The sequence below is a fragment of the Herpailurus yagouaroundi genome, unplaced genomic scaffold (assembly GCF_014898765.1).
Source record: "Herpailurus yagouaroundi ecotype Mexico unplaced genomic scaffold, PumYag 193, whole genome shotgun sequence".
NCBI lineage: Eukaryota > Metazoa > Chordata > Mammalia > Carnivora > Felidae > Herpailurus > Herpailurus yagouaroundi.
This window is the reverse complement of record NW_024412424.1, coordinates 956,574-974,267: the sequence shown is the minus strand read 5'-3', so window position 1 is coordinate 974,267 and position 17,694 is coordinate 956,574. Positions and strand designations below refer to the sequence as shown.

Sequence of the window (17,694 nt, the reverse complement as noted above, 5' to 3'; positions counted from 1 at the left end):
CTCAAAGGGAGAGCTGGGCGATCTGGGGGAGGGATAGGGGTGCACAGCCCTTGCAGGCAACAGGGGGTGGGCCGGGCAAGGCCCAGCGGGGCAGCAGGGGGAGATGCAGGTGCCTGCCGCGGGAAGACAGGGCACTTCCTGCCCATGCGCCCACCACAATCCCCTCTGAGGACCAGGCATCGGTTTTCAAACTCCAGTGCACATATGAACCACAGGTGGAAACTGTTGAGAGGTCTCCTGGGCCTCGATCCCAGAGACTCTGCCTCGGCAGGTCGGTGGGGGGGGGGGGGGGGTTGAGAGGGGGGTGTCTGTGAATGTGCATTTCTAGTGAGCTCAGAGAGGACCTTGATGTGAGTCCAGCACCTGCCCCTGGCCACCCAGGAGTCCGCAGCACACTGCACCTGAGGGAAGGCAGGCAGTGTGTTTAAGTAATGGAATTTAATGTAATCGTGACACGGACACAGACAGGGTGGTGGTGCGGTGGGTGACCCAGCACAGACGGGGATGGCCCGTGCCCCCCGCCCTATGGGGCCGGCGGTGCCCCGGGGGACAAACACTGATGTGGCTGGGTGATGGCCTTGCACGGCACGGCTCACCCTGGGAAGGCACCTCCGCTGAAGCCGGGGGTCTAGGCCGGGAGCCCCCGAGGAGCAGTCAGAAGCTGCAGCCACAGACCCGAGTGCCAGGTTCCGGCCGGACGTGGGAGGGCCACCCGGTGCTGGCGCTGCTGAGGAGGGGGGGCGAGCCCGCCCGCGCTAAGTGCTGCCCAAGAGCGCTTCAGGACAAGGGGCGGGGGGTGCACACAGTGAGGTTCACGTAAACAACGATGGACGAACAAGACAAACTCTGGGGACACTTATAAACCTACGACGTTCAGCAGAACGGCAATAAAACGGCGGCCCTGCCGGCCCGGCCACATGCCGCGTGCGGCCAGCAGTCCGGCGGGCATTTCCCAATCTTTCTGGCGCCTGGGAGCTAAACAGCACAGAAGGCTGCATTTGATCTCTGGAGGGAAAGATTTCATTTCCTTCCCCTCAAACTGACTCAGGGGGCAGAGAGACAAGACTTCTCGAAGACGAGCCTCTTCTGGGAGAAGGGACCTCAGGGACGAGAGTGGCAACGGCAGAGCAGGTGTGCCTGGAGGAGGTGGGGCCCGGGAGGAGCCGGGAGGAGCCGGGAGGGTGGCCGGCAGCCAGGGGGGCGCCCCTCCTCCATCCCGCAGGCTCGGCAGGTGCTTCCTCCGGGTGCTTCCACCTGGAGCGCCAGCGCTGGCCGTGGGGCCCGTCACTGGGTCCGGAGCTGGTAATCTAGAAGCAGGGAAGGAGGCGTTGGTTTTCTGCTCCGCACCTGGGGGCGGGGCCGCCCCCCTCCCCCACCACAACCCTGGGGCTGCTCTGTGTGCACCACCTGGGGCACAGGGGGGCGGCCGCCAGGAAGCCTGTCTGCACCGCCCGTGGCGGGCTGCACGCACCTCCGTTCTGAGTGATGTACCGGACCCACGGCAGAGCCTGGTAGCCGCTCTTCTCAATGATCTTCAGGTAGCGCACCTAGGGCACGGGCAGCAGGGCCTGAGTACGTGCGTGCTGCCCCTCGCCCCCACCCCGTCACTCCCTCGGGGCCAGGGAGGGGAGGGGAGGCTGTGAGGAGGAGCAGGCAAGCACAGGCAGAGGTGTGGGGGGGGGGGAGGGGGAAGGGGCATCTGTCTGGAGCGTGTGGACACCGCGGGAGGGAGCGGTCACTGCCAGAAGGTGCGGGAAAGAGCCAGGCTGTGCCCTCTCAGACACGGCCCTCCAGCAGACTCCTGGAGAGGAGGCCCAGAGTTCACCTCCCCTCGCGGATTTGGAAAACAGGCCCTGTGGTGGCAGGTGCGCGAACACCGGAGGCTCAAACTCTAGTTCTGGGGGCGGAACGACTCTCTAATCTCAGGGCTGAAGTGCAGGGTGAGGTCCGTGTGGACAGGGGTGGGACCGGGCTGCCCGAGGAGGGCGGCAGAGCCGGGGGCAGCACGTCGGCGCCCTGGGAAGGCAGACCAGCACCGTCGTCCACGCTGGCTGCAGCAACCCGAGCTGGGATGGAGGCCCGGGCCCATCCACGTGCGCTCTGGGCCCCTGCGGCCCCGGCCGCGTGTACCTGGATGCCAGAGGTAGTGAAGTAAGGGATCTCAAACTTGACGCTGATCGGGGGCTTGCCCTCCTTGTCCTCCGCCTCCACGCTCGGGAGGCCAAAGTGGGCCCGCATCAGGTACTCCTTGCCACCCTGGGGGAGCAGACGAGGGAGAGCCAGTCAGGCCAAGGCCCCGGCCCAGCTCAGCCCACAGCTGCTCCTGCAGGGCACCGAGTTGCTGGCCCGGCCACGGAGCCCCTTCCTGCGTGGCCGCGGTCTCCAGAGTCTCGGCTCCTCAGACACACTTACACTTAGCCCAGGCCTCTCGGACCGTCCTGCCAGCTGAGCCGGCCCGATCGCAGGCATGCTGCAGAAAACCGCCGAACTGTTGGGATCAAGAGAGTGGCACAGACTCTCAGGGAATGAAGACTAGTCGCTTCAAGGATGCCTAGACTGACAGGCCTCAGGCAGGGAAAGGAGGCACGAGGTGTGGACCACCTGCCGAGGCCAGAGCCCGAGAGAACAGCCCCACCTGCCCCATGTCTGGGTGGCACGTGGAAGCAGAGGGGGAAGGTCAAGGTGAGGCATGGTGAACAGAGGGAGATGGCAAAAGTGAAAGATGGAGGTTGGGGGCTGACTGATGGGTTGGACTCGGGTCCTGCTCCCAGAGGTGGCCCCTGAATGACCGGCAGCCCAGGCCCGGACGGGAGTGAGGCATCTCAGCCCGGCCATCCAAGCGCCCGGGGTGTCGCACCTAGAGGAGTAGGGAGCAAAGAGAGCGCGGCCCTCACCGCGCCCAGGACACCAGGTGACCCCCACGGCTCTGGCAGGAGCGGCCGCTGAGCAGGGCTGCTTCTGGCCGGAGCAGGCAGGGGCGGCCCTGGAGCTTCTCGGGCGGAGCGGAGCGGAGCGGAGCCCTGGCTCCCGGCCTGCGCTCGTGCTCCCCTCAAGCTCCCCTCCTTGGGGCGGAGCCAGCGGCCAGTGTGTTCACCACCGCCAGGGCCAGGGCCACAGCGGGGACTCTGCCTGAGCCAGTGACATGTGCTGAGTTAAGACTCTGGGACAAGGAGAGGAGAATAACGCGGTCCCCGCCGCAGACAAAGCAGGCAGCTGAGGAACTAAAGCCGCTTCATCATCAGCCTGTGTATGGAACAGTCACCGGACCCCGAATCTGAGCCTTATAGAGACAAAAGGGGAAACGAAAGCACGAGGACAGGCCGAGGGGCAGCGGGTGCAAGTCCCCCGAGAGCGAGAGAGACCTACAGGCCGGCTCCCAGGCCAAAACACAACTCTGTGCCGCAAAAGCAGAGAAGGGCCACACCCGCAGGAAGACCCGCCAGAGGCGCACCCGCCAGAGGCACGCAAACGGCAGGGGAGAACGCAGGGCAGCAGTCACAGGTGCAAGCAGGACAGGCCGCGGTCCCGAGGTCCACAGGGAAGACACCGCAGCTGCGAGTATCCACGGCACCAACTGGCGCGGCGGCAGCTTGTGAAGCAGGCGCCACACGAGGCGCAGAGGGAGCCGGAGGAAGGCCGGGCTGACGGGCAGACGCTACCTCGGCGTCACGCAGACCTCGTGGGCTCTCTCCCCGCCAGCAGAAGCCCTGCCTTCCTCCCAAGTGCACGCAGGGGATCTGCAAACTCTGACCTTCCGTTCGCATGCAACAAACACGTCAAGAAATCCCAGAAACGGAAACGACAAGAATAACGCTGTCTGGCCTCAGTGCTCCAAATCTGTAGTGAGGAGAAAAGAAAACAGAAGGCCCTTCCCCGAGGAAATTTAAAAGGAACAACCCACTCTGTTTGGTTACAGAATTTCTAGATGATCACATCAAATAGGACATGTCACAATCTAAGCGCTATATAGCTAAGGCAGGACTCGTAGGAATATTTATGGCTTAAATACTTGTGGCGATATAAATTTTAAAACAAAATCATCAAATGAAACTATCCAACTTGAAAACTCAGAACAAGGATGGAGCCTGGGTGGCTCAGTTGCTTAAGCATCCAACTTCGGCTCAGGTCATGATCTCATGGTTGGTGGGTTCGAGCCCCGCGTCGGGCTCTGTGCTGACAGGTCGGAGCCTGGAGCCTGCTTCAGATTCTGTGCCTCCCTCTCTCTCTCTGCCCCTCCCTGCTCATGCTCTGTCTCTCTCTCTCTCTCTCTAGAAGTTAATAAACATTAAAAAAAATTTTTTTAAAAAAGAAAGAAAACTTAGAACAAGGAAAGGATGAAGAAATTTAAACCGAAGACTTATAAAAGACTGGAAAACATTACAACAAAATTAAAAAGCAAATCTGGGGGAAAAAAAAAGAGAGAGAGAGAAGCCACTAGGCAGCTTTATCAAGGAAGACAGAAGGCCCAAATAGACAAAATAAAAAATAACAAGGTAGAAGTAACCATCATAATGGGAAAAAAAAAGAAAAAGAAAAAGAAAAAGAAAGACCACTTTCTCCAACTTGGCAGACAACTTAAAAACCTGCTTAGGTTGGCTGGCTTTTTGAAGGGAAACAATTTACCCAAACAGCCTGTAACAGAAATGGAAACTCTGAATGGCCCAATTTCCACAGAAGAGAGAAAGTAGTCGAGATCTGGAAGGTCACACAGCCAAATTCCATCAACCTCAAGACCAGACGACATCCAGGCTCCTCAAACTGCCCTGCGGCATGGAAATGGGGCACGGGGTAATTACGAAACAGGCAGAACAGAGAGCGCCCCCAAAAAAGTCAGCCTCGGTTACGAACATCAGCGTGCAAAGGTTATGCACAGCGTTAACGCAGTTCAACGGTGCTTTAAAAAGGAAATATGCCTCGATCAGGTGGAGCTTACCGGAAGGCAGCCATGTTTCGAGATCCACCCATTAACAGATCTGAACTGAGACACCAAAGGGGCACCTGAATGAATTTGTTACCCATTTGTGCCAAAAACACAGGAAAGTAAGGGCTGGATCGAGTCCACGGCCCCACGTGGTGTCAGACTTGGGGGGAGGACGCCCAGCACCTCCAGCTGGGGCCAAGACCAGAGGTCACTCTCCACCTCCACTTACGGGCCCTGGAGACAGCAGCCAAAGCAAGGAGACGCCGGAGCCATCAAATGCCCAACAACAGCAGAGAAGGGAAAACCGTATCTGGTTGTAAATGATACGAAGGAGTATCTGAAGATGCACAGGAATTGAAAGAAAAACTACCATAAACCAAAAATACAGGAGGGAACTAGGGCGTAAAACTACCATACAAACATCAGCCACCTGCTGGAAGACACAATGGAAGAGAAGACCCCACTCACCGACACACTGACTTAAAAATCATCCTCACAAGAGGGGCGCCTGGGTGGCTCAGTCGGTGAAGCATCGGACTTTAGCTCAGGTCATGATCTCATGGCTTGTGAGTTCAAGCCCCACGTTGGGCTCTGTGCTGACAGCTCAGAGCCCGGAGCCTGCTTTGGGTTCTGTGTCTCCCTCTCTCTCTGCCCCTCCCCCTCTTGCACTGTCTCTCTTAAAAATAAACAAACATAAAACAAAAATTTTTTTAAAGCATCTTTATGAGAAATGTGCCAACTGGTCGTGAGCCCTGGAGGCTCCTGAGGGCAGGGGATGTCCTGTGGCTTTTATCTAGTTCCAGACACATGGATGTTTTCCCCCCGAGGAAGTTCATTGACTCATTCACATTCCATTTGTGTACTTTTCTGCATGTTGTATTTCAATAAATGCACTTTTTTACACCTAGGGAAAGGCTATGTGAAGTATATAAGGTAAACACTCAAACATCCCCAAAAGCACAAAGGTGAGACTGACACAAAGGTCAGCCTCATAAAAGGACACAGGACAAAGTCCTCATAAAGGACAAACCTCATAGAGGTGTTGTAACTGACTTTGGTATTTAGTACAAACAAACAGATTCCAAAACTCATTAAGGAAAACCAAACAAGCAAGAATCACCAGGAAACAGACAAGAGATGGTTATGGGGGGTTGGGGGGGGGGGGGGGGGGGCCGGGCCTCATCAGATGTTAAAACAGAGACTAAAGCCATGAGTTAAAATGTGGCCTCGCTGCATGGACAGATAGACAACAGGACATTCAGAAAGAGACCTTATGCCATATGAAAATTTGATATTTGATAAACATGGCATTTCAAAACCACTGGGGGAAGGTAAGACTTTTTAGTAAATGATGTTAGAAAACTGGATAGCCATTTGGAAAAAGACAAAACTGGACCTATACCTCATCCCATTTACCAGACCTAGCTCTGAAAGGACCTAGAAGTCAAGGTTACAAAAAATGCCACTATACAGGTTCTAGAAGCAAATATGGGTGAATTCCTTTATATCTGGGAAAGGTGAGGCCTTTCAAAGTATGACTTACAGTCCAGACACCATAAAAAGGAAGGACTGAGAAATCTGACTACATTAAACAACAGTCATAAAGCAAAGAAGCAATTTTGAAAAAGTCACACAGCGGCTTCATTTTCTTGGTTTTGGCTCAGGTCATGATCTCACGGTTCATGGGACTGGGACTGAGCCCCCCCCCCCGTGGGCTCCGTGCTGACTGCACAGCCTGCTTGGGATTCTCTCTCCCTCTCTGTGCCCCCCTGTCTCTCACAAACTAAATAAAATTTTTTTCAAAAAAGAAAACAGGTCACACAGCAAAAACCACCAGAAACAAAGCCAAAAGAGAACATCAAACTAGGGAAAACCTCTTGCAACTCGTATCAAAGAAAAAGCTTTGCTTAATCTTGCCCATATAAAAAGGGCTCTCAGAAACGAAGAAAATGACCAAACCTGACAGAGAAATGAAGGGGACAGCTGCCGTAATTTCCAGAGCAAGAAATGCAAACGGCCCCCAGGCCTAAGGAAAGGAGTCTCGTCTCGCTCATGATGAGAAAACGGCAAACGGGCCGTAATCAGCACAGCACGGGGGTGCACACCCCCCTTCCCGGCTGCCACTGCTGCAAACCCAGACTCAAGTGCTCAAAACCCTGACCACAAGCCAGGCATCTATGCCAGCACGAAGTGCTCTACGTTCCCGGAGCTCGTGCTGGAGTCCCGAAACCCACGACGCTCAGGCCTCGAGGCAGTCTGTTCCCCTCAAGGGAAGCAGAGTTCTGACCCGGAGTGCCAGAGGGAGGGCAGGAGGGAGGGAGGGAGAGAGGCAGGGGTGCTGCCCTGACGCCGGAGACGGTGCTGTTCGGACAAGCTGCCCGTGCCGGCTCCGGCTTTCCCTCCTCGCCTGGCCCGCCCCTCGGCTCTCCGTCCGCGGGGATCCTGGCCCCGTGCCCCGCTTTGAGGCCGCTGCGTGCTGGGATGGGCACAGGGGGCAGGCGGGGCGTGGGAGGAAGTCGAGGGGCACCCCACTGAGAAGGGTGCTCACCGGGAAGGACTTGATGGACCACACGATCTCACTGTTCTCGGGGACCCACTTCACACTCCCCACTGTCGTCTTGAACTTGGGGGAGTCGGCGTCGTTGGGCACGGGGATGTGGATCTCCACGTTGTTGGCCGTTGACCGCCGCTTGAACTGGCTCTTGGCCTGGAGACGAGGCCGATGCAGCCAAGGTTGCAGAAGGCACAGGTGAGAAGGCCCGGCCCCGACCCGGCCTGCCCCGGCAAGGGCCCCACCCCCCTGGCCTGGCCCGGCCCGGGGGGTCCCCCACCAAGCTGACCCCGGTTCTCCAGGCTCAGCTCGTACCCTCCTGCCACCTGAGACCCTCCCTATAGCCTCCAGTCCCCTTGGCCTTCAGGGCTCCCCATTCTCCCCTCTGGGTCAGTGAGGCAGCACGGACCTCAGCCACAGGCCTGATCTCCCCGGACAGGGGTCATAGAGCCCCACGGTGTCCCTGCCCTGGCTAGGCCTGGCTAGGCCTGGATAGCCAGCCCTGAGCCGGTGAGGCTATCCACAGCCCCCGCTCTCACTGCCCTCGTCCCCAGGTTGGCGCTGTGTGCCGGGTGTGCGCGCACCTTGATCATGTACTCGATGCGGCTGTGGGAATGCTTTTCGATCACGGACTCGATCCATATCAAGGGCTTGACCTGTTAGGGAAAGCGAACGCGGCACTCACACCTTTCCCCCAGAGGGGACACTGAGGCCCGAGGCAAGGGACCATCTGCCAGGCGTGAGCCCAGCAAGCCACCGCCCGAGTCCCAGCCAGGCCAGATGGACAGGCAGACAGAGGGGCCTCTGAAAATGCAGAACACGTCACCGGGGCTGCCTGCAGTGGGGGCAGTAGGGCCAAAGGGCTCCGGTCACTCAAACGGTTCAGAGCCCCGAGCTGTCAAACACCGGCTCCGCAGAGCCAGGCAGCCCGTAGGGGGCTGTTCGTGCCCTGGGTGTCAGCTCGGGGACAGGGACCGTTCCCACCCAGCAGGGAGGGGGCGGGAGCCTGTCTGGAGCCTCCCGCGAGCCGCCCTGGAGGAAAGCCTGCCCCGGTGGAGGGCGGGCGCACGCACGTGGGTGTTGAGGCGGTAGGACATGAGCTCGAACTCGCCATCTGGGGGGATGAAGGAGATGGTGCGGTCGTTCTCGAAGCGTGAGAGTCGCACACACTGGTGGAACTTCACATCCTCCAGCTCCACGGACTTGCTCTTGCCACCTGCGGGGAGGCGGGGTGAGGGCGGGACAGACCCTAGCCCCTCCGGGTCACTCCCTCGGCAACACTGTCAATCCCGGGGGCTCACCCCTGGCAGAGCAGAGCTGCCCCTCAAATCCGCGAGAGCGTCTGGGTCACGAATGCCAAGGGGCCCGGGTTCCTGGACGACCTCCCCCGTCCCTCCGCAGCCCCTTGGAAGCCCCGTCACATCCTGACCCCGGGCTCGGGCTGAGGGCAGGGCTGGCTGGCCTGGGTCACTCTGGCCCCCAGCAGCCAGTCCATGGCTTAGCTGGCGCTCCTGCCCAGGGCGAGTCTGCTGAATGTGTAACAGACCCGGCTGGAGACGCGGGGCGACGGCTCAGGGCTCCCGGTGTGCCCCGGCCGCATCGTCATCCCTTGTGTTCTGGGTTCCTGTCTTGGTTTTCCATCCCGCAGAGGAGCTGTGCAGGTGGGGCCCAGCCAGGGACAGGAGCTGCCCTGATGGGCTGACACCCGAGGGGGCCTCACTGCTGCCGTGACGGTGTGGCCACCCCTGCCACCGCTCCCATGGCCAGGGGGCCTGTGGTGGGCCAGGAGCCAGGTGTCCCATTTGTCAACACAGAGACTCGGCACGCTGGGTCCCTGAGATCACTCTGGCCCCCGCCCCACCACAGGGGGTGCTCCATGCAGGCCGCGTGGCAAGAGCCAGAGCCACTGTGTGTAGCCTTCAAACAGCCCAGACCCAGCACTCCAGGTGGGGGCAGGAGCTGGCACAGGACAGGAGAGAACAAGGCAAGGCCTGACCTTGAGCCCGCAGCTCCCTTCAAGATGGTGTAGGGCAGGGTCGTGGACCTGCGTGACCCTTCCCACACTTGACATCTGAGGTGCTCGCCCGTGCACTCTGGCCCATAGGGTGACGAGGGGACTTGACTTTGGGATCTGTGCTCTTCTATGTTTTCTACGTCCAGTTGTGGATTTACTAGTTTTCACAGTTGTCTTGTAAACAACCTGAACATGTTTCTAAAGCAAGTACTTGGGGTACACACGTTGGCCCACGCAGCTGGGTATTCCCTCAGCTCAGCTGTGAGCTCAGCGCAGGCCCGCTCTGGCCACAGGGACGCAGTGGGAGTGGCGGGGGGTACTCACGGCCCGTGTTGTCGAAGAGAACCTTGTCGTTGAGGCCCAGGCGCAGCTCGGGCATGCCTGAGAGGAAGACCCGCATCTTGATGGAGCCCACAATCTCACTGCGCAGCACGTTGCCATTGGCACTGACCTGGGAGGCGGCGAGGCAGGCGTGAAGGGAGGCCCCCACTCACCAGCTTCATACCCTCCCGCCACCCAATTCTCGATGCCCTTCTCCCCATCCCGGCCTCCCTCCAGCCTCTGTGCCAGGGTCACAGAGGCCGACCCGTGGGCTCTGCCCTCTAGGCCTCAGGCCATCGCTGAGCGAGGACCCTACCAGTGCCTGCTCAACCACTAGGCTGGCCTTCCTCCAGGCAGGCCACACTTGCTTTTCTAGAGATCTCTGTTTCTCCAAGTGGGGCCTCAGGAGGCCACCTGCCCCATATCCGCTACTTCCTAAAGATGGAGCTTCCCCGGTCCAGACACCTCGCTGCTCCCCAGGGCTGCCCTGAGGTCTGATGACCATGGATCCACAGCACCAGATAAAGTCAGAGGAGTAACGGCTGAGCCCTTCCCCGTGCACTCCAACAGTCTGCATGGCGGAGTTATGCTTCGGGCAACCCTGTAGCTCACGAGCAGACCAGGAAGCATCTGAGATAGTGATGAGAAAGTCACAACAGGCCAGCAGGCAAACCCTGAGGCTGTCCTGAGGGAGCCCGGCTGCTGGAACACCTCTTCTCAGGCCCATTTTAGACACAGAACAGAGGCCACACAGTGGCTGGCGGAGGCGCTGGGGCCACAGCTGTGACGACCACCCCACATCACCACGTCCACACCCACAGGCACGAACAAGGGCACAGGCCCTGGGGCCACGAGGCCGCTCCTCAGAGCTGCCAGCCACACCCACGTGCTGGAAGGCCCGAGTTGCCTATTTGTACAGAGGAGGAGGAAAATCTGTCCAGCCTTTAACTCAAGCATCTGGAAAGCACCACAGGCAAACATGAGAGCCCTTCGCCTCTGAAGGAGGTGGAAAACCGAGGCACCAAGGAAACGACAACCCGGGAAAGGCACAAAACAGGACAGAAGGCCCTGCAACGTCTGGTTCTGTCACCTCACTGCTCACTGTACTCTGGTCACACTGGCCTCTCACTGTCCCCACTGCACACAGCGGCCACCTCTTCCTCCTCCGCCTCTCATCAGCTCTGCCTGTCCACCTCTGTCCCCACTCTGGTGAGGGGGTGCGTCAGGCCACTCACTGCTGGGTCCAGCACGAAGACAGTGCCTGGGGGCAGAAGGTCCTCAGCAGGTACGTGCAAACGTAGGCCCTCGCTGGTGGGATGGGCTCTGGGCACCCCCCGTGCTCCCAACTGTGACTGCCCCTGGATGTGGAGGGCCGTCCCCCCCGCGTGGGGAGTAGGGACTACACAGCCCTCTGGAACTGAACAGGTGAGGTCACCAATGCTGGGAAGGCGGGCTCAGGAAGGGGAGAAGAACTGTGCAGGCCCAAGGCTCATCTCAGCCCTGCAGGCGGCAACCAGGATGGGTGGGTGCAGAAGGGATGTCTGCTGAGCTGCTCAAGTCCACCGTTACACCCAGGTCACCGGAAACTGGACGCCGGTGTGGACTCAGCAGCCGGCTCTGCAATCAGACTCAGGAAGACGGTGTTCTAGCGCATCTGGGACACCTGCACCTGCCTCGTGCTGCCCCGTGTACGGAAGAACAGGGTCCTTCAGGCACAGCCACATGCTGGGTGCACTGTGGTCAGGACACCCATCGAACTGCCAGTGTTTTCGTATAACCTATTTATAGGCTGTTCCCCCGGATCTGCTTTCATAGGCCAGCACACTCTAGTGCCAGATGGACCATGTTCTGGGCTCAATAAACAATTCAGACAAAGGCAGGAGGGGCATGTGGTTACTGAGGCCACTGTCTTGCTCCAAGACTTAAAAGGTAAAAAGGCAAATATGTTTATGCGCAGTCCACTGGGAGAATCTTTTTGGGGAAGCACCGTCAACAATCCCACACCGGAGGACCCACCGCTCCAGGAACCCCGCCCAGGTAAGGATGCGGCCCCAAACACACATCTGAGGACGGACAAGCTGGCTCATTTCTGCACTGCCTGCGGCAGCTGGAAAGGGCACACCCTAGTGAGCCGCGTGATGGGACTGGTCTGATCAGTCATGATAATCTCCAAAGTGAACACAAGCAGGCTGCGGGTAACATGGGGTCGGCTTGTATGCCCTTCCCTGCCACTGGCTACAAGGACGACACACGGGCAGGGTTCATGGGCAATCATCAAAGACTGAAAGGCACAGTGGGTGGATCTGGGAAGAGCCACTGAAAGCGCGGCACCCAGGCCCCGTGGGAAAGTGCATAGGAAACCTGGAAGTGGAAGTGAGCCCCGGGGACGCTGACTGAGCTGGCGGAAGCCTGTAGCTCTGGCTTCGGGGCCAGAAGGGGAAGTCCTGCTGCTTAGAGGGCAAATGGAAATCCCCCCGACTCCCCCCCGTCCGTTCTCTCACCTCCAGGCCCCAGGCAACCTAGCTGTTGTTCCCAGAGGGTGGGGCAAACCCAGGATTCAGGCCCACTGCAGGCAGGCAGGCAGGCAGGCAGGCCGGAGTGGGGATCTAGAGCCCCCAGTTGGTCACAGAACCCAAAAGGGAAGCCCTAAACAGCTGACAAATGCCAGAAAGAGAGTAGAGAGTGAGGAGTCCAGGAAAGCAAACCCATGAAGTTATTTGTGTCTCCAGAGCACTCTAGAACTGGGCATGAGTAGCTAGGATCCTAATTAGCATGCCAAAGACTCTGAGAAACAAACCACCCAGTCCCAGACAGACCACCAGGCAGTGCATACTTCGGACAAACTCAAATAGCAAATGGCAGGAAGGCTTTGAAAACTGAACTGATACTTACGGCCCACAAATTGGGGGCTGCAACTTGTGGCCCGAACCTAACCAGACCAACTGTCAGCTCGAACACAAATACGGACATTTTCTATATAATCTAAATAAGACCTAGAATCTTATAATGTAACATTCAAAAAGGTCCAAGATACAATCTAAAAATACTCAGCATACAAAGAGCCAAGAAAATTTAACTCACACGGAAAATACAATCAACAGATGCCAATGCTGATGCAAATGTTGGAATTACCTGACAAAAGACTTTAAACAGTTATGTAAAAATTACAAACACCCTTGCAACAAATGTTAAAAATAGAAAGTCTCAGTAAAGAAGCAGACTATAGGAAGAAGAATCAAACGGAAATTTTAGAACTAAAAGATGCAGTCACTGAAATACCAAACTTGCTGGATGGGCTCAACAAAAGGATGGAGATAAAACAGGAAAGGGTCAGTGAACTTGAAGACAGATCAGAAGGAAGCATCCAATCTAAACAACAAAGAGAAAAAAAAAAGATGGGATAAAAGAAACAGCACCTCAGGGGCCCTTGGGACACTGACTAAAGGTCTGATATTCATGTCACTGGGCAAACATATTTGAGAACATAATGGCTGCAAACATCCCAATTTTGGTAGGAGACATAACCAAACAGATACAAGAAGATGAACAAATCCCAAACAGTAGAAACCTAAAGATATCCATACCCAGACACAGCAAATCTATCTGCTGAAAACTAAAGACAAAGAAAAAAATCTGGAAAGCATCCAGAGAAAAGCAATGTGTTACCTACAGGGAAATATGGATTCGAGTGACCGTGGATTTCTCACCAGGAAGCATGGAACCTGGAGGGAATGTCACAACATTTTCAAGGAGCCAAAGGACAACTGTCAACCCAGAACCTGTATCCAGTTGAAATATCCTTCAGAATGAAGCAGAAACGAAGACATTCTCAGATGGAGGAAAAGCAAAGTAGACCTGTTCTGAAAGAACAGCTAAGAGTAGCTTTTTAGGCAGAAGGGAAATGATACCGGAAGGAAACCTGGGAAAAGTCAGGAAATCGAGGGAGAGCCACAGAAGTGCCAAATGTCTGAGTTAAATGGGTTATTGTCTTGACTGCTTTAAAGCATGGTTGAGAACTGAGAGCAACAAATCTTACCACTGTCGGAGGTGGTTTCCAGTGCATCTAGATTAATGTATAAAACAGCTCTAGCATTGAGGGGTAGGAAACTTTCTGGATTCCAAGTGAAGTGGTGAAATATTGATTCTAAGCAGGTAAGTATGCATTTTATAGCAACCACTAGATACAACTATATAAAGAGATATGGTAACAACCACCATAAAGAAATGAAATGGAATATTAAAAACATTCAAACAGACCATGGAAGGATAGGAAGAAAAAAAAAAAAAAAACAAAGGAATGAAAAACAGAGGCAACAAAAAGAAAACAATAAAATGGCAGACATTTTAATCTAACAAATTAACAGTTACAGTAAGTATAAATGCTCTAAACATATCAATTAAAAGACAAAGACTGCCAAAATGGATGTTAAAAAATGACCCAGTCTGAGCACTGGATGATGTATGGAAGTACTGAATCACTACACTGTATACTTGAAACTGACATTACCGTGTATATTAACTAGAATTTAAATAACTTTAAAAAAATAAAATAAAAGGATGGGGTACCTAGCTGGCTCAGTCAGTGGAGTGTGTGACTCTTGATCTTGGAGTTATGAGTTCAAGCCCCATGTTGGATGTAGAGATTACTTAAAAATAAAATCTTCAAAAAAATAAAATAAAAGGATTAAAAAAAGAAGTAAAAGGATAGAAAAACACATAGTGTGTAAACACTGATGGAATAATCTCTGAAGTGACAAAATTAATAGCAAAATAGACTTCAGAGCAAAAAAATTACCAGGGATAAAGAGGGACCTTATATAATGATAAAAGAAAGGGTCATTTCACCAAGGAAACATATGAATCCTAAATGTGCCTGTGCCTAACAGCATAGCTTCAAAATATGCTAAGACATAATCTGCAATTAACAGCTGGGGCTTTTAACGCTATCAATAATAGGTAGAACTAGTAGACAGAAAATGAGTAAGAAAAGCTAGAAGAAATAAATGTCACCAACCAACAGGATTTAATTGGCAATTACAGAACAGTCCACCCAACAAAAGCAAAATATATATTTTTTTCAAGTGTACCTGGAACGTTTGGCAAGATAGATCACATTCTGGGTCACTAAAACAAACCTTAAATTTTAAAGAATGGGCATTATAAAAAGTATATTTATATATTTTAAAGTTTATTTATTTTGAGAGAGAGAATCCCAAGCAGGCTTCACATGGTCAGCATGGAGACCGATGTAAGGCCGGAACTCACGAACCATGAGATCATGACCTGAGCCGAAACCAAGAGTCAGACGCTTAACTGACTAAGTCACCTAGGCACCGCATAGAAAGTATATTCTTAAACAATAATGTAATTAAATTAAAAACAAAAAAACAACAATAAGGTGTTTAAAAATTAACACACTTTCATTAAATAATCCATGAGTCAGGGTGCCTGGGTGGCTCAGTCAGTTAGGAGTCTGACTTCGGCTCAGTCAGTTAGGAGTCTGACTTTAGCTCAGGTCATGATCTCGCAGTTGGTGGGTTCAAGTCTCGTGTCGGGCTCTGTGCTGACAGCTCAGAGCCTGAAGTCTGCTTCGGATTCTGTGTCTCCCTCTCTCTCTGCCCCTCCCCTGCTCATGCCGTCTCTCTCTCTCTCTCTCAAAAATAAACATTAAAATACATAAATAAATAAATAAATAATCCATGAGTCAAAACTGAAGTCTCAAGGGAAATTTGAAAATATTTTGAAGATGAAAATCTAACATACCAGTTATGGGTCGTAGCTAAAGCACTGCTTAGACATGTACGACATTAAATCTTTATATTAGAAAAGAAAGATTCCAAATCAGCATCTTCGCTTCCAACTTAAGAAACTAGAAAAAGAAGAGCAAAACAAACTCAAATCACAGAGAAAGAAATACTAGAGCCAAGAACAGAAATCAATGAAATTGAAAATGGAAAATCAACGAAATCAAAAGCCAATTCTTGGTAAAAGCCAATTCATCACCAATAAAATAGATGAAACTCTCATAAGACTGACAAAGAAAAAAAATATGACATAAGTGACTGATATCAGGAATGAAAGAGGGGACATCAGCACCGACCCTGCAGACATTAAAAAGACAGTAAGGGAATACTACATAGAACACTATACGCATAAACTCAACGACTCTGATGAAGTAGATCAGCTTCTTAAAAACAACAAACTGCCAAAACTCACCCAAGATGAAACAGAAGACCCGAAGAATCCTATAACTATTACAGAATTGAAATTTGTAGTTAAAAATATTCTGGAACAGAAATCTCTAGGCTCAGATAGTTTCACAAGTGACTTCCACCAAGTAAATCTAAAATATACAATTTATGATACTTTCAAATGAAATACTTAAGCATAACTCTAACATAACATATACATGGTAAAAATTACCAAACGTTTATGAATGAAATCAAAGATGACCTAACTAGGGGCGCCTGGGTGGCTCAGTCGGTTAAGTGTCCAACTTCGGCTCAGGTCATGATCTCACAGTTCATGAGTTTGAGCCCCACGTCGGGCTCTGTGCTGACAGCTCAGAGCCTAGAGCCTGTTTCAGATTCTGTGCCTCCCTCTCTCTCTGCCCCTTCCCCACTCAAGCTCTGTCTCTGTCTCTCAAAAATAAATAAATGTTAAAAAAAAATAAAAAAGATGACCTAACTAGAAAGACATACAGCATTTGTGGGTTGTGAGACTTAATATACTAATGATACCAATTCTCTTCCACACTGATTATTTATTTAAAAAAATTTTTTTAATGTTTATTTGTGGAAGAGAGGAGAGAGACAGTGTGAGCAGGGAGGGGCAGAGAGAGAGAGATACAGAATCGAAGCAGGCTCAGACTCCGAGCTGTCAACACAGGGCCTGAATCAGGGGTTGAACTCACGGACTGCGAGATCATGACCTGAGCTGAAGTCGGATGCTTAACCAACTGAGCCACTCAGGCACTCCCCACGCTGATTATTTAATAGTTATTTAATAAAATCCCAATCAAAATCCAGCAGGATTTTTTTTGTAGACAGACAAGCTGATGCTAACATTTTAAACTTTTTAAAAATATATGTATTTATTTTGAGAGAGACAGGGCGTGCATGCGTACAAGCAGGAGAGGGGCAGAGAGAGAGAGGGAGAGAGAGAATCCCAAGCAGGCTCCGAGCCGTCAGTGCAGAGCCCCATGTGGGGCTCAATCCCACAACCATGAGATCATGACCTGAGCTAAAATTGAAAGTCGGACACTCAACTGACTGAGCCACCCAGATGCCTCCTGATGCTAATATTTTATGCAAAGGAACTAAATAGCTAAAACAATTTTGAAAAAAGAAGAACGCTGGAAGGATCTCATTACCTGCTTTTCAGACTTAATAAAGTTACAGTTGTCAAAGACAGTACAGTGTTGGTGAATGAATAGATACTACAGATGAATGCAGACTCACACAAATACGGCCAACTGATTTTTGACAAAAACACAACGGCAGTTTAACGGAGAAAGGGGTAGTTTTTCAAAAAATGATGTTGGAACAATTGCAGAACACTGCTCTACATCCACACAATGGACACAAACCTCATAGCTTAGATAAAACGTAACTCAAAGTTGGTCATGGACCTAAATGTAAAACCAGAAAACTTTTAGAAGACAATTTAGGAGAAAACCTACATGACCCTGGGTTCGGCAGCGTGGCACCAAAAGCACACGCACAAAAAGATCGGTAATTAGATTTTCTCAAAATTAAAAACTTTTGTCCTGTGAAAGACACTGTACCAAAAGAATGAAAAGACAAGTGACAGCCTGGGAGAAAATACCTGCAAATCACGTATCTGACAAGAGACTTCTATCCAGGATACACAAAGAACTTTCAAAAT

The 17,694-nt window shown here is 52.8% G+C and overlaps 1 protein-coding gene across 1 annotated transcript in view; it reads right to left on the bottom strand.

Moving 5' to 3' along the window:
- Positions 1 to 419: 419 nt before the first annotated feature.
- AP1M1 (adaptor related protein complex 1 subunit mu 1) overlaps positions 420 to 17,694 on the bottom strand; it is a 29,792-nt gene continuing 12,517 nt past the window's right edge. Inside the window, exons 6-12 of the mRNA XM_040444798.1 lie at positions 9,811 to 9,937; positions 8,546 to 8,688; positions 8,057 to 8,128; positions 7,470 to 7,628; positions 2,131 to 2,256; positions 1,472 to 1,547; positions 420 to 1,307 (exon numbers count right to left, since the gene is read on the bottom strand). Of these exons, the coding sequence (XP_040300732.1) occupies positions 1,285 to 1,307; positions 1,472 to 1,547; positions 2,131 to 2,256; positions 7,470 to 7,628; positions 8,057 to 8,128; positions 8,546 to 8,688; positions 9,811 to 9,937 (726 nt within the window). The 3' untranslated portion in view covers positions 420 to 1,284. The remainder of the gene's footprint in view (positions 1,308 to 1,471; positions 1,548 to 2,130; positions 2,257 to 7,469; positions 7,629 to 8,056; positions 8,129 to 8,545; positions 8,689 to 9,810; positions 9,938 to 17,694) is intronic.